General features: G+C 33.5%; 1 protein-coding gene across 37 annotated transcripts in view; it reads left to right on the forward strand.

The window, feature by feature from the left end:
- Nucleotides 1-14,612, forward strand: part of CCDC91 (coiled-coil domain containing 91) — a 389,726-nt gene that overhangs the window by 199,086 nt on the left and 176,028 nt on the right. For 35 of the 37 annotated variants that reach the window (XM_045061603.1, XM_045061601.1, XM_045061604.1 and 32 more), the window contains one exon: nucleotides 10,046-10,153. The exons of the other annotated variants lie outside the window; for them this stretch is intronic. In XM_045061603.1, the coding sequence (XP_044917538.1) occupies nucleotides 10,046-10,153 (108 nt within the window). The remainder of the gene's footprint in view (nucleotides 1-10,045; nucleotides 10,154-14,612) is intronic. 37 annotated transcript variants of the gene reach the window in all.

Consider the following 14,612-nt stretch of genomic DNA (forward strand, 5'->3'; position numbering starts at 1 on the left):
GCTATTCTTGTGGTTTTTCCAGCCATGCCAAAACCAAAAGGCGTTGGAAATCTTGCAAGAGAACTTGTTCTAATATAGATTTAAAGCTTGCTTTTTTATATTATGAGTGGTATATCAGCCTGAGAGTCAAAGGAATAAAGGGTAGAATACTTCATACTGTATTGAGGATATAAATTTCAAATTTCTGCTTCAAAGCAGATATTGAAAAATACCTCCAAAGATTAAAAAAAAATGTAAATTTGTGGGATTTATGTAGTTAGTTGTTTCTTAAGACATGTAAGACCTGCCTTTTCCCCATTGGTTATTATTGGCTTACCTTCCAAAATGCATTTTGAATGCTGTGGGTTCAATTTTTATATCACATCAGGTTAATGTATATAACTAATGTTGATCACATTTGAAAATTTTATCAATATGAGTCCTGCACACCCAGATGTTGTTGATTCATTATAAGATTTTTGCCTATTATCACAAAAATATATTATCATAATAATAAAAAATATCAAAAATATTATCAAGCTACTCTATCATAAGTATCTTCCATTCATAGTAATACTGTCTCTCCATATTGACCTGAATGAAGTTTGACCTATTCTCATGGGACTGAAAGTTTTTTTCCAAATTTTCCTTTTATCTAAGCTTATTAAATCGGTTTCTACATCTAGTAATAATGCTGGAAGAGTGATTATATTCTTTACAGAATATAATTTCTGTAACTATTCTAGTCAGTGTAATATATCAGTTATGTAGTTCTCATTCTCTCCTTATTCCAATGACCTGAATTGTCAGCAAGGTCTGTCTGGATTCAGGCATTTTCAGTGTTAGTGCCTAAAAAGTGTTAGGGGAAAAATTGATGTGTGTGTTACAGATTTACTTTTATTAATTTTTATTCTTTTTTTCTTTTCTTTTCTTTTCTTTTCTTTTCTTTTCTTTTCTTTTCTGGTCACCAATATTCCAGTTAGTGAAAGACTGCATATCATAGTTCTTAGAGGCAGAAAAGATAAACTGATGAAAGTTTTTCTTACTCAATTTTTTAAATCCAAATGAGGATCTCTCACAACAAGCTATTTTTAATTTTTTAAATCTTTTGCCTGTTTGAAAGGATACAAGAGAGGACTGATTACCTATATTCTTTGAATGATAAGACAGAGACTCTGAGGAAGGAAAGCAGAGATGTAATAGCCAGTGACATTTGGGACAGTAGCATCTTAAGATGTGTGTGACGTTTGTAATTAGTGTGCTACCCAGTATCATAATAGAAGGCTGGTTTTGATTTTATATTTAAGTTCTTGTTAATCATCAGCTTTGGGGATACTTTGTATATGAGAATATAGATTTTATACCAAGGATAAATTATCAGACCATAGGATTTACCCTATTATTTTCAAAGTTATTTTTTTTGACAAGGTAACATATGTACGCATATGCAGTATAAAATTTGAAAGATATGGAAGCATCAAGTTCAAGGATTATTCTCTTTTCTTGCTTTAGCAATATATTCATGTAACCAAATGTTTTTAGTAATTAATCCATGGTAACAACCTAATGTAGGCCAATGTTCATCTAGCAAGCACCACTTTGTGCCATTTTCTAATGGTGAAATACTTCCATACCAGTTAGTATATTAATAATTCTTCTGAACCTACTTTAATGATTTTGTTCCTTCCTCTGGGGCTTCTCTCTTACCGCATACAATCAAGCTGGAGCTTGGCATTGCAGGAGGTTTGGTATGTGCTCCATTACCGGGGATGGATTTCTAATTGTTTGGTGCCCAGTCTGGTTGATTTTAAATCTTTTACATATCACCTCAAATATTTTCACTTCTGTAGAAAAAGAACCCAGTGAAAGTATTTTACCTTGTCATCAACATTATTCTCTTTATGATGGAAAAAAAAAACCATAAAGGAAAATTTAATCTTCGTTAATAAGTCCTCTAATAAAATTGGTTTTAATGAAAACTCTAATCTCTCTCCATGTTGATGGCTTTACAGTGGGAAAACATTCTTTTCTAATCTTTGAGGTCTATATTTAATGAATGATGAATCTCGATTAATTTGGAGGAAAATGCTTCACTTTAATGATCTTAAATCTAGTAAATGAAAAAAAAATGTTGATCCTCACTTGTATTTACCTAGCATCAGTTATCATGAAAAGTAAGGAATTTAGTTCTCAGATACCAGCAAATGGTTAGAATAATCCTACATCGAAGTATCAACATAAAGAATTAAATTAGCATTCATAATTTCACAAAACTCCTTTGTCATCGGCAGAGAGGAAACTCCATTATTCTCCCCCTTTATTAAAGGTAAAAAAAATCTTACGTAGAGAAGCATAGTACTTTTATCAAACACATAAGCAGAGGAAATTTTATATAAAAGCCAGGTCATTCAAAGTGTGATGCAGGGCTCTATTAAACCAGTTATACTGCCTCCTTGGAACATTAATGCATGTGTATTTAAGCCAAATATTTCTGACATTGAGATAGGTTTCTGTTTTTCCATGGTCTCTGATATTTCAGAAAGTGAGATGCATAGTTTTTGCTGCAACCAGGTGCTCTGTTGTTTTAGTCACAATTCTTTTTTTTTTTCCTTCCCTCCCTCCCTCCCTCCCTCCCTCCCTCCCATCCTCCCTCCCTCTGGCTCTTTCTTTTCTTTCTTTCTTTTTCTTTCTTTCTTTCTTTCTTTCTTTCTTTCTTTCTTTCTTTCTTTCTTTCTTTCTTTCTTCCTTCCTTCCTTCCTTCCTTCCTTCCTTCCTTCCTTCCTTCCTTCCTTCCTTCAACTGTAGCTCTTACTCAAGTCACAAGGAACAATATTGTGGCATCTGAGGGTGAGGCATATCCATATGGCAGCTTTTCAGAAGTTTAAAGTATCTGGAGGCAGACATGCAGAGGCTCTGTGCTGTACTTAATTTTAGAAACTTCTTAATTTTAATGTGTTGTCCATGGCACAAAAGAAATTTTCACTGGGAGACTTTTGTGGTGTTTGAGGTAACAACTCTTATGTTACTAGAATCCCTTAACAACAAGGCCAACAGGAATGATTCCCTCTGTCCTGAAGATTTTCTTTGGCTTTCACAGCGTCCAAAGCACTTTATAACATGGCTAGACTATATTGAATTTCCATGTTTAGATCTACACCCATAATTTAACATTTTTCTTTTTGAATTATATAGTACTATTGTATGCAACTCAAATACATAGAAAAACCTGAGGATCACTGCAATTCCAAATACTTGAAATCTGTAGCAGGATACATTTTTTGTATCCTCAACATGACCTTGTTAATTTTCCTTTTTTAAATGAAGGAAAAGGGAAAGAGAAATCTTTTGTTTTTTAATCCATTTTTTCCCATAATTTTAGGTAGTAGTGTTTGTCCTGTTTTTTAAAAAGAACTATGACCAAATTCATCACTATCACTCCTCAGACATACTTTCAAGAAAAGATGCACCTTCATTCTCCCCAAGAGAATGTTGAATTTACAGGACCTAACTTCTGCCAGCCAGGGTAGCAGGAGATCATGAACTTAAGCCTGAATTTGCAGCCAGTTTTGAGTAAATGAAAGCCTTAAGTCCATACTGAAGTCTTTTCCATAGAGAGTTATACTTCCTAATCCTTCTTCCGTTGCACTGTTAAATCACCTCTCAATAATAGGTTTTAATCACATTATTTGTGATTAAATAATCACATTATCCCAACAAAATTTTCTAAAATATCTAAATATTGTTTTCAGAGATAGCCTGATGTTCTCTTCTAACACATCCATATGTATATATCTCAACTGGATTACTAGCTCACTCACCAGAGGCCTTTTATATATATATATATATATATATATATATATATATATATATATATATATATATATATAATATGTTTGATTTGTGATACATCAAACCTCCACACTACAGGTCATGAAAGCTATAGATTGATGTCTTAGGCCCCCAAATTGGCAAGAGATATTTTTGATTAGTCAAGAGTCATTGAACACTAAGACAAGTTGGAAACCAGGCTCAACATTTGGAGCCAAATTTAGTCAGCTGCCATCATTTGGACACTCTTGTCTTAATTTTTATAGTCTTTGTTGCCAATCTATTTATAAAATGGAGAAAGTTAAGTATTGTAAATGAACTGCATGCTAATAGAGTGTCCAGATGAAGTTCACGTATTACTTGCCAGATATACTTGTAAAATATCTATGGTACTTTTTTGTGAGAGTATGAAAAACACTCAGCTTGTTCTTATTAGGATTAACTCCTCATTACCAGAGAGGAAAATTGCATGACTCTTATTTATACTAAATAAAAAATGTTTTAGGCATGGTACATTAATTATAAGTTCCTAATATTATTGTATCTGAGTTGCCCACAAAGATCAGTGCTATGGATTTTTATTCTTTCACAAATTGTCCATTGGTGGAGAAAGTTTTAATAGCATTTGAGTGCTTTTGCTACTTTGCTTTGCTTTGTTCAAAGATATTTTAAAAAATGGTTTATAGATGCTTCCTTGTTTAAATCCTTTAAGGGTTTCTTTTCTCATTGCAATTAGAATAGAATTAAAATGCCTTTTGATGGTTCTCCATAGTTCTGGTCTTCTACCTACTTTTCTGATCTCTGATTCACTTTTCAGGCACAGGGTCAACAAGACCACAGTCCTTCTGGTAAGAAATTTGACCTGGTTAAGGATAAAAAGAAGTCTGGTGTAGCTATAGCATCTGATGGAATTCTCTGGTTCATATGATCCACATTGGCCTTTTTTTCTAGTTCTTGAACTCATCAGCCTTATTTCTACCCTTGGACTTTGCATTTTTTCCTTTGATGGAAATGTTCTTCCCCCAGACATTTTATATGGCTGAACTTCTATTCACTTGTGATATCTCAACTCTATTTGTGCCTCTCCACAGAGATCTTTCTTGACTATCCTTTTTAAAAATGTCTTTTCCAGTATTTTTTAAAAAAAAAAAAATTTTAACGTTTATTTTTGAGACAGAGAGAGACAGAGCATGAACGGGGGAGGGTCAGAGAGAGGGAGACACAGAATCTGAAACAGGCTCCAGGCTCTGAGCTGTCAGCACAGAGCCCGACGCGGGGCTCGAACTCACGGACCGCGAGATCGTGACCTGAGCCGAAGTCTGCCGCTTAACCGACTGAGCCACCCAGGCGCCCCTCCAGTATTTTTTTAAATCCTGTCTTTTTCTTCATAGCCTGTAGCATCAGAAATGGTTTACTGTCTAACGTCCAATCTTCCTTGTCTTCCCCACTCTCTCTATCCTGTTGCCAATAATGTAAATTCAGGAGAGTCAAGCTCATGTCTGTTTTGTTCACTCTGTATCCCCAGTACCTAGAGCAGCACCTAGAAAAAAGTATACGTTCAATAAATATTAGTTGAATAAATGAAGATTAAATAAATGATGAAGGGGCTGTAAAAATAGAGTAAGTGCTTAGTTCGTGAAGAGAAATCTGTTTCATCTGGTTAGAACAGCTAAGACAAACCAGGAACAAAGTGGGTGGATCTGAATTCAATTCCTTGTTCCATGGAGTCATTTTATATGATTTTGGGCATGTTTCTTAACCTCAGTGCCTGTTTCTTTATCTGTGAAATAATGAGGTAGAGCCCATGGAAAAAAGATGGATGAATTGGTTGGTAAAATGACTGAGATTCATCATTTTTCCAAATGTATCTCAGTCAAGGAGGCTCTCCTTTTCGATAACAAACTTGCTTGCAATATGTTTGAAAAGCTGAGATAATATTATAAGATATGCTAATAGTTTAATAGCCTTGCAAAATTTAAAGTAATAGTTTGTTTAAAAAGAAAAAAAACATGAAAGTGTCCCTTAAGAGTTTTAATGTACTCATTTTGCAGATATCTTTTAGTTTTGCTTATTGTATTTTTAGTTAAAAACTGGAAAATATCTGAAATATATTTTTGAAAAGCAAACTTATGTTTTTTCAAGAAAGGTGAAATTGTGCTTGACTTCAAATGACCCTTTGCAACAATTATTTCGTACTACTGTAGTCAAAAAGCTGAACTAAGAATATAATTACAGACATCATTAACATCAAAGTTCTAATAATTCGTCTATAAAGAGGCAAACAATCAGGCTTGGACATGCCAAAATCATGATTTATTTCTTCAGTTCATCCAACACATATTTGTCTAATGTCTTCTGTGGGTGAGGTACTACTGCAGATATATTGGGTAGGTACGTGAGTGAATTGAACAAAAGATGTTCTTCTAGGGCTTAAATTTTAGTCAGTCTATTTATTCTATCCTTTACTTCCAGCTTGTTCTGTAACTTTATACCTTTCTTCATTTGCAGAGTATGACTTAGAGGATTGATACAGAAAATTTGGGGGTGGCTTTTAAAATCATGTAATTACTGTTGCCTAAAATTAGCTACAGCGTGTTCTTTTGAGGTTATATCCTAAATACCAACATGATATTAATGTTTTGGAGACCATCTGGTTCTTTAGACACATCTGCTTTGCAAATCTGGACAAGTCATTTAATTTGATCAGGCCGGATCAGATCTGTAAGAATTGGACTATTTCAAGGGAGAAGAAAAACTGGATTTGTTGAGACAGTAGACTGTAGTTTGGGTTGTAGTAGTATATTTTGGCTACACTTCTCCTTTAAATTCCAGCATATATTCAATTCCATTAAAAATATGTATCTACTGCTTATGGTATTGGTTGGAGTAGAGTGGTTTTTGACTTAATATATTTATTTTCTATGAGTCTAATAATTGTAGAATTTATAACATACTTTTCCTTCCAAGAACTTTGCGGTCCTTCACACACTTCATTTTATTTATTCAGAATTTGTCCTATGGAGTAGAAAGGATGGACATTTCTAGTCAAAAATAATAACTTAAAAATTGAAATACTTGGTAGGGATTGAATGTGCTTAGCAACGAATTTGGTAAATGAACTTGGTAGTTACAGTTTGAAGCTTAGTGAACTTTCCAGTGAATATTGGTATTGTCCGTATAATGATTTGTATAAAAAATATTCATCTTAGTACAAGGATCATCATTCACCAGATACCTATTACATGTGTGCGCCGTGTATGATTAATAGCAAATTATAATTCCTGCACTAAAGGAACCTACACTCTTGTTCACATATTTGAAATTCTTTTCAAAGAGGTATGGTTATTGGTTTTCCTTAAACTCAATGAATTAAATCCCCTAGGATGACACAGGCCATCCCTGACAGAACTGAGGCTAAAACCTAAATATGTTGAAAACTAATAAAACTTGCCCTGCCTTTAATAACATTTTTTTCATTACAGAATATGTGGATACATCTTTGTTTTTCTCCTCTATATACCATGAGTCTTCATGCTGTATCTTTGTTGAGAATGGTTTAAAATATCTTATAAAGGAAATAATTCTTTCAGACACCTCTTTATAATGTTGTTCCTTGTATCTTTGATATTTATAGACAAAACTACAGAGGAAAAAAAATGCATTGCAGGGAAATGTTAAGATTAATGTTCATTTTTATACTTACACAAAATAATAAAGGCAATTACTATCGTATATTACATTGGAACATAACTATCCAGTTATATAATGATGGATCACACTGTAAAAGCAGGTGGCTAGTGTCAGTTTGTGTTTTCAGCATGTCCATAATGATTAGTATTGTAGTTGTAAGTCAAGTTTTTGGAAATTACCTGTTTTGTTTGGACTGTGGCACCGATAATACAGTGTTAAGTAGTATTAGACCAAATTTTAAAACTCTCTTGTTATTACATACAAGGTTTTCTTATATCTGGCACCTGCTTAGTTTGCTACCTTCCTGCCTCCACTCTTAACTCCAACTATTCTTATCTATTTAATACTCTTTGCATATAACAGTGAACCTTACAGGCAGCTTCGGGCATCTTTTCTTTAATACATACCTTGCATATTCCTGTGGTGTGTGGTTATCTAGAGAATGTTTCTCTTCAACAATAGACTGCACTCAGTGAGGAGAGACTTTTTTTTAAATCCTTGTATTCCTAGTATCTTCCTTCATGTCTCTTCTGCAGATGGGTGGATTTAAGTAACTGAATGGGGCTAAGATGAGAGGTTTGAACTATATAAAAGGCTGGTTACTTCTGCATAGCTTTTCGCCATGTTCCATAACCATAGCTTTGGCTCTTATTTGACTCATTGTCCTATAGTAAGTACTTGCCTCCTTGAAGTTTGGATGAAAATGAACATATGGTGTACAAATAAATTACTAGAAAAAAAATACTGTTTGTGTTTCTTAATAATGGTGAGAAAATGTTTTGTTTCACTAACTTACCTGTTCCTCCAAAGGAGGAACCTACTAAAGATCTATATAATCTATGAAGTCTACTAAAATTGGTTAAACTGTGACATTATTTGAAACCATGGCAAATAAGAAAGTGAAAACAGTTTTTTCTATTAAGCAAAACAGTCTGTCATATCCAAATTCCCAGAAAAGAATGGCATTTTTCTATCTATGAAAGATGTCATGAATATACTCAAGAGAATTGTTTATGACTATACTGTTCTTTAAATTTCCTGAAGTCCAACGCTATATTATATTTTACCAAAGGTAAATTATAATTTTACATTACCGAATCACAGTTTAAGTGGTTAAATTTTGTGGCCTTATATAAATTAATCATTATGAAATCTTTAGAGGATGTATAATGAATAAATGAAGGGCTAAAGCAGTTCGGTAAAGCACTTCTTTAAATTTTGGTTAAACCTCAGTCAGAGCTTTATTTTCCTTTACTAATTTGCTAGTAATTATGCAGCTTCAGAGTGACAACTATTGAATTATAGGAGTGGTAGCATCATCAGACAGTTTAACATTTGCAAAAGAAAGTTAATTATCTGAAAATTTGAGACTTATCCTGAGGTTTAAAAAATATTTTTGTGTAAGTTTTTAAAAATACATGCATATTTATTTATTTAGCTCCTTAATGCATGTTGTTTCCAACCAAGTAAATCTATTTTCAAAACAGAGATTATTGAAGAGATTTGGCTTATTTTTCTTTTCTTGGTGAATGTGCCAAAGGTCTGTTTTCTATAAGACATGTGTCTGTTTCAACTTACTATTTCGATTATGAGTAGTTTATTATCCAGAGAGACCTTCAAAAATAGAATATTTGCTAAAGAATTCTTATGTATATGGTTGAATACATATTTTAGAATGATTTAGAATTTATAAATAGCATGTAATATAATATTGGGAACATGTTAAGTATAACATATAATGCTTTCATAAAAAGGAAAGAAAAAAAGATAATAATGTATTAAGCATTTCCAATAAGGAAGTGAGTGGGTGGAACATCTTCAAATGCTGATTTGGCTTCCCTTAAGATAGTGTTAACGTCTTTATATTTAGCTGACTGAGGTTCCAGCATTTACACTACCCACTTAAGTTTGTCCAGTCTCCCAAGTTTTATTACTCCTTATGAATACTGCCTTGAGATTCTGACTTCCACACTTTGACTTCTACCTTTTTATATTAGGGGCGTGAACTTCCTGGGGGGCAGTTCTTTTATGTATGAAATTGCTCAGAGTTTCCATCTGCTTTCACTTGACTTGTGGTCTTGAAGATCATGCTTGGCCCATGGGATATTACAGTGTGCCGAGAGGATGTGGAGTTTTGTCAGCCAGTGAAATATGTCTGTTTTTTTTTCTTTTTCTTTTTCTTTTTTTTTTTTTTTTTTCAGCAGCTTTCATACACTCCTCATCCTGTGTGGTCTTCACCGAACTGAATTTATATTTAACAGAACTGCTCACCCTCTTTATCATCTTCTATGACTTGGCCTTTTTTAAGGAGAAGGTGTGTGGAAGTAACATCGGAGCCAAAAAACTGTAGTGTTGGCAATAGGAAAACTTAAAACTGAAAGCTTAAAGTAGGTTATATATGAATGTGTTCAATATTCACAAATGTGTATTTTGTAATGCAGAAGAGTGTTGTATTTCAGATATGTACAACTGTCAAAAAAAATTCCCATGCCAACAGTAGACTCCAAGTTTTGTCTGAGATCCAAATGACTTTTTTGCTTGTTTTTAGGCACTACTGCAGACTTCAGTTAAGCAACAAGTAGAAGCTATTGAAAAACAGTACATTTCTGCAATTGAGAAACAAGCACACAAGTGTGAAGAGTTGTTAAATACTCAGGTAATAAAATTGCACATCCATTATATATTTATACTTTTCTGACTCTCCTCCCCTGAGAGCTCTATAACTGTTTATTCAGTTTCGTGCCATTTACTTTCCTTGGTGTATTTTGGAGGAAAAAACTATGCTTATGTAAACTCAATGTTAAAGTTTGGGAATTTTATGAAAGACTAAAAATAGAGCTAAAAGCCTAAAATATGTGGCTTTCCACCAAATTAATGATTCTTATGTTAATTTCTGAGTTATAGTATTATTCATCAAATAACAGAGGCAAAGAGATGACTGTGAACGTATTATGGCATGTGAAACGATTTTTAGTGCTATGAGATTTATAAATAATATTTGCATTTTTGAAAGTACTTATTTATGTTTAAGTTACGTTTCATTGCATATAGACATTGGTTTCTATTTTAATTTTTCCATTAAATTTGTTTCTTTTCTTGATTTAATGTCTTAGAAGACATAAAGAGATGATTACATTGAACAATCAGTTGAGCATTTATGGAGGTGTTATAGTGTAAATAATATATTCAAGAAATTCCCAGAAACACTTGTAAATAACGTAAAACTTGGTAGGTGAAAATAAAACCAGTTTTGTTTAAAGGAACTCTTTTATATCATGAGAAAGCATACTGAGAATTTGGAAAACAAAGTTAGGTGTAGAATTTAAATGGAGACATAAATATGCTACCCTATTACCAAGATTAGGGTCAATTCTATTAAATATTTTTCAGTGTCATTTTAATAAATGGCTTGGAAGAAGAAATACATAGGGAATTTTATAAATTTAATATAACAACTATACTCTTTTGGGTGTCGAAGTACTAGGTCACCAGAATTATGAAGTGTATGACTTTGTGAATGGACAGAAAAATCATGGAGAAGAGTTAAGGTCACAGAACTGTGAAATAGCATAAAGCATGTATTAGCCAGGGCAGGGCAGGTTATGCCCTGTCTCTCTGGCTTCAGACAGCAAAGACTTATATCTTACTCATGCTACAGATACAGATACAATGTCTTGGGCCCTAGTCCCATCTTGTCTTCACCCTAGTGTAGTTCCTATGTGGAACAATACCTTTTAACATTGCAGAATGAATAGAAGCCCAAATATCCTACCAGTAATTAAATATTCTGGACTGGAAATGACGCTTCCACTCTCAATTTATATCAGTAGTGCTTTACTTCATCATAATGAGGTCAGGTAGTGAGATCCTACTATGAATATGAAAGGGAGGGAACAGGAAATATTTGGTAAACAGCATTAATTATGCCACAGTTGGCTCTTATGGTTGCCAAATATTCCCAGTTTCCATCTTACTGGCAAATTTGCTTACCCTGTCTCCTTGGGAGAAAATCTGAAAGTTCTTTCCAAGCTATGGCCTCAAGCTCAAAAGTCCAGGGTCTTTGGATGATAGGTAGGGAATGATGTACCATACTGTCTACATTATCAGGTCCAGATATATAGTCCCTTTTGATCTAAAGAACTAGAAACTAAAATACATGTTGTTTACCTTCAACATATTTAGTATATAGTAGCAAGATAAAGGTATTTACTGTAAACACTCTCAGTAGGAAGGATGAAGAATCAGATGAACAGCTGTCATTAGTATGTAGCAATTCTAAAATCTCAATGGACAGATTAAATAACGTGTGTTATGGGGATAGGATTGCTCTTTGATTGACCATGATTCTGTTTAGGCTTTAGGGACAGAGTTTCTAGTCCATGTTCTTCATGATCTTGTAGGTTTTAAATTCTTCAATATCTTTGTTGGCAATATCTAATATGAGTATTGGTGAGTATGCCATTTCTTAGCCTGCTTTTTGACTGTAGAAAATTGGGAGACATGGGTTACTTCAGATGGCAGATTGTGGCAGTTCAGAATAATGGTTCTTTTGGCTCCTTATCTGTTTGATTACAATCAGTTCCATTTGTGAAAGGTAAACCCACAGTTATTTTAGAGAACTATTTCCTACATTTAATTTGTTTATATGATTTTACCCCTATGGTTGCCCATTTTTCTATGTCTCTCTCTTTTTCTGATTAAAGATAACTTTGTTTATCAAGCATGGGTTTAAGAAATTCCAGGGGTCTCTTTCTCCAGACCATTTGTTCCAAATGAAAGTATATAGAGGACAGTAACAGTAATAGGCTTATTAGGTCTGTGCTTGGAGACATTTTAATCCATTGCATCCTTAATAGTGGGTGTAGCTAACATATACTTGATTCAGTACTTGCTGTAAGATTGAATGTAGTTGGCCTTTTGTTGCTCAGAGACTTTCTCAGTTGTTTCTTTTATAAGTTGACGTTGGGAAGATAGTTATTCCTGCAAGTCCTCAAATTTCTGAACTTTTTTTGTTACCTGTAATTTGATTCTTATGGATTGTCTTCTTCTTGTGAATTCATTGCTGACTTTGTCTTTTTCTTACAATGCCTTATCAAAAATAGCCAATAACAGAGCTAATAAGTGAATTCAGCAAAGTTGCAAGTTAAAAGATTAACACACAAAAATCAGTTGTATTTCTATACATTCTTGATGAATATTCAAAAAAGAAATTAAGAAAGCGATTCAGTTTACAATAGCACATTAAAGAATAAAATACCTCGGAGTAAAGGAGATGAAAGACTTGTCTGCTGAAAACTACAAAACAGGCTGAAAGAAATTAAAAATAACCTAAGTAAGCGGAAGGATATCCCATGTTCATCGACGATTTGGAAACATTTGGTGAAGAACAGGCTAAGACTACCTCAGGATATTTAGAGTATGATATACAGTGTGATGAAATGCCATTTAAAAACCAAACACTAAAAGGGGATATGATTAGTAGGCCAAATCACATAAAGTATATAAATGGTGATCCCACACTTGTTTTTCTAATCATATTTCATTAGATGCCATTTGAAATTTGAAATTAATAAATTTAATTTAACAAAAATAATAGCTGGATGGTTCCTTAGGAATAATTTAATTTAGCCTGTGTGTGTGTGTGTGTGTGTGTGTGTGTGTACACATGCATACCTTTCCCTTTTTTTATTGTTTTTTTTTCCAAATTGAGAATTTAAGGGAAAAGCAAGTATATTCAGAGTAGTTGCAAGCAGATGCTCAGAAATCTGACTGCTTGACTTTGTCACTTAACTGTGTACTATGGAATGTCCTTAGCCTCTCTGTGCCTCATTTTTCTTACCTGTAAAATGTATATACAAGTAATTCCTACCTCATAGTATTGCTATGAGTATTATATGACATCAGACCTGCATAGTGCTTAGAATAGAACTTGGCACATTCTAGGTGTTCAGCTGGTATTGGCTGAATTATTATCATCTTTGCTATTCTTGGTCAAGATCATTTGTATGGCTGCTCCCAGAACCAAGGTTATGACTCACGTTTTCTAATTTCCAGTCTGTAGTAGAAAGGCTACTTATTTGTAGTTCATGTTTTATCTTGTGTTTGATTTAAAAAAGTGGTCTTTAAATTTTTATACATTTGTCTTGGGGCCTCATCTAATATTTGAATGCTAGACCAACTTTTTGTCCTTCTCTCTCTTCCTTATTTAATGAGGGCCTTTTTTATGACCGGCATTCTGCTGGATTATATGAATATAATATGAGCAAGACACAGCCCTTTTATTAAACAGGTGGAAACATGACATTATTGTAAAACTATGGTAAGCTATGATAGAATAAATAATTGTTATATTAAAGGGTATGTAGTTCCTTCATATAGGGTAAGGGAAGACTTATTGGACTAATGATGAGTTCTCTCAGGGTTCATGGGTCTAAGTGAGGTCAGAACTGAGAACTTAGCATGAGAGGTAGATGGAATAACGTATTCACAATCCTTTAAATAAGAGATTATAATATAAATGCTTGGCAAGGGTGGGTGAGGCTATTTAAGACTGCCAAATGAAAGATTATTTTATGCAATAGAAAGGATAATAAAGGACCTTGTCTGACAGGAAATTGGGTCCTTAAGACATTACTAGAGACATGACATTTGTTTGGATTTACATTTTAGTCATAATTACTCTGGCTAAAGTTTATAAAAATGAATTGATTAAAGACAGTATGAGAAGCACATAACAGCTTCTTAAACAGCCATTACAGTTATCCAAGTAAGAATGGTGGTGGCCCAAAGTAAGGTGGGTGCGTGGGAAAGAGAGATTTTAATGGTTTTGAGTCATATTAAGGGAACAGAAACCAGAGAATATGTGGGAATAAAAAAGAGGAAGTAAATGTTGATTGATAAAGGATATATTTACACACACACCAACACACACATTTTATATACATAAATATGTATTTATATACATAAATATATTTTTGTGGATGATGACCAGATTTTTGGTTTTGGCAGTGCAGTGAAATAGGAAACTTAAGACCTGGAGCATGGTTAGGGTTGAAAATTTTGTGTTTTAGACATGTTGAGTTTATAGTGCCTGTGGAATATACAAGATCAGAGTG

This window comes from Felis catus, chromosome B4 (assembly GCF_018350175.1).
Source record: "Felis catus isolate Fca126 chromosome B4, F.catus_Fca126_mat1.0, whole genome shotgun sequence".
Taxonomy (NCBI): domain Eukaryota; kingdom Metazoa; phylum Chordata; class Mammalia; order Carnivora; family Felidae; genus Felis; species Felis catus.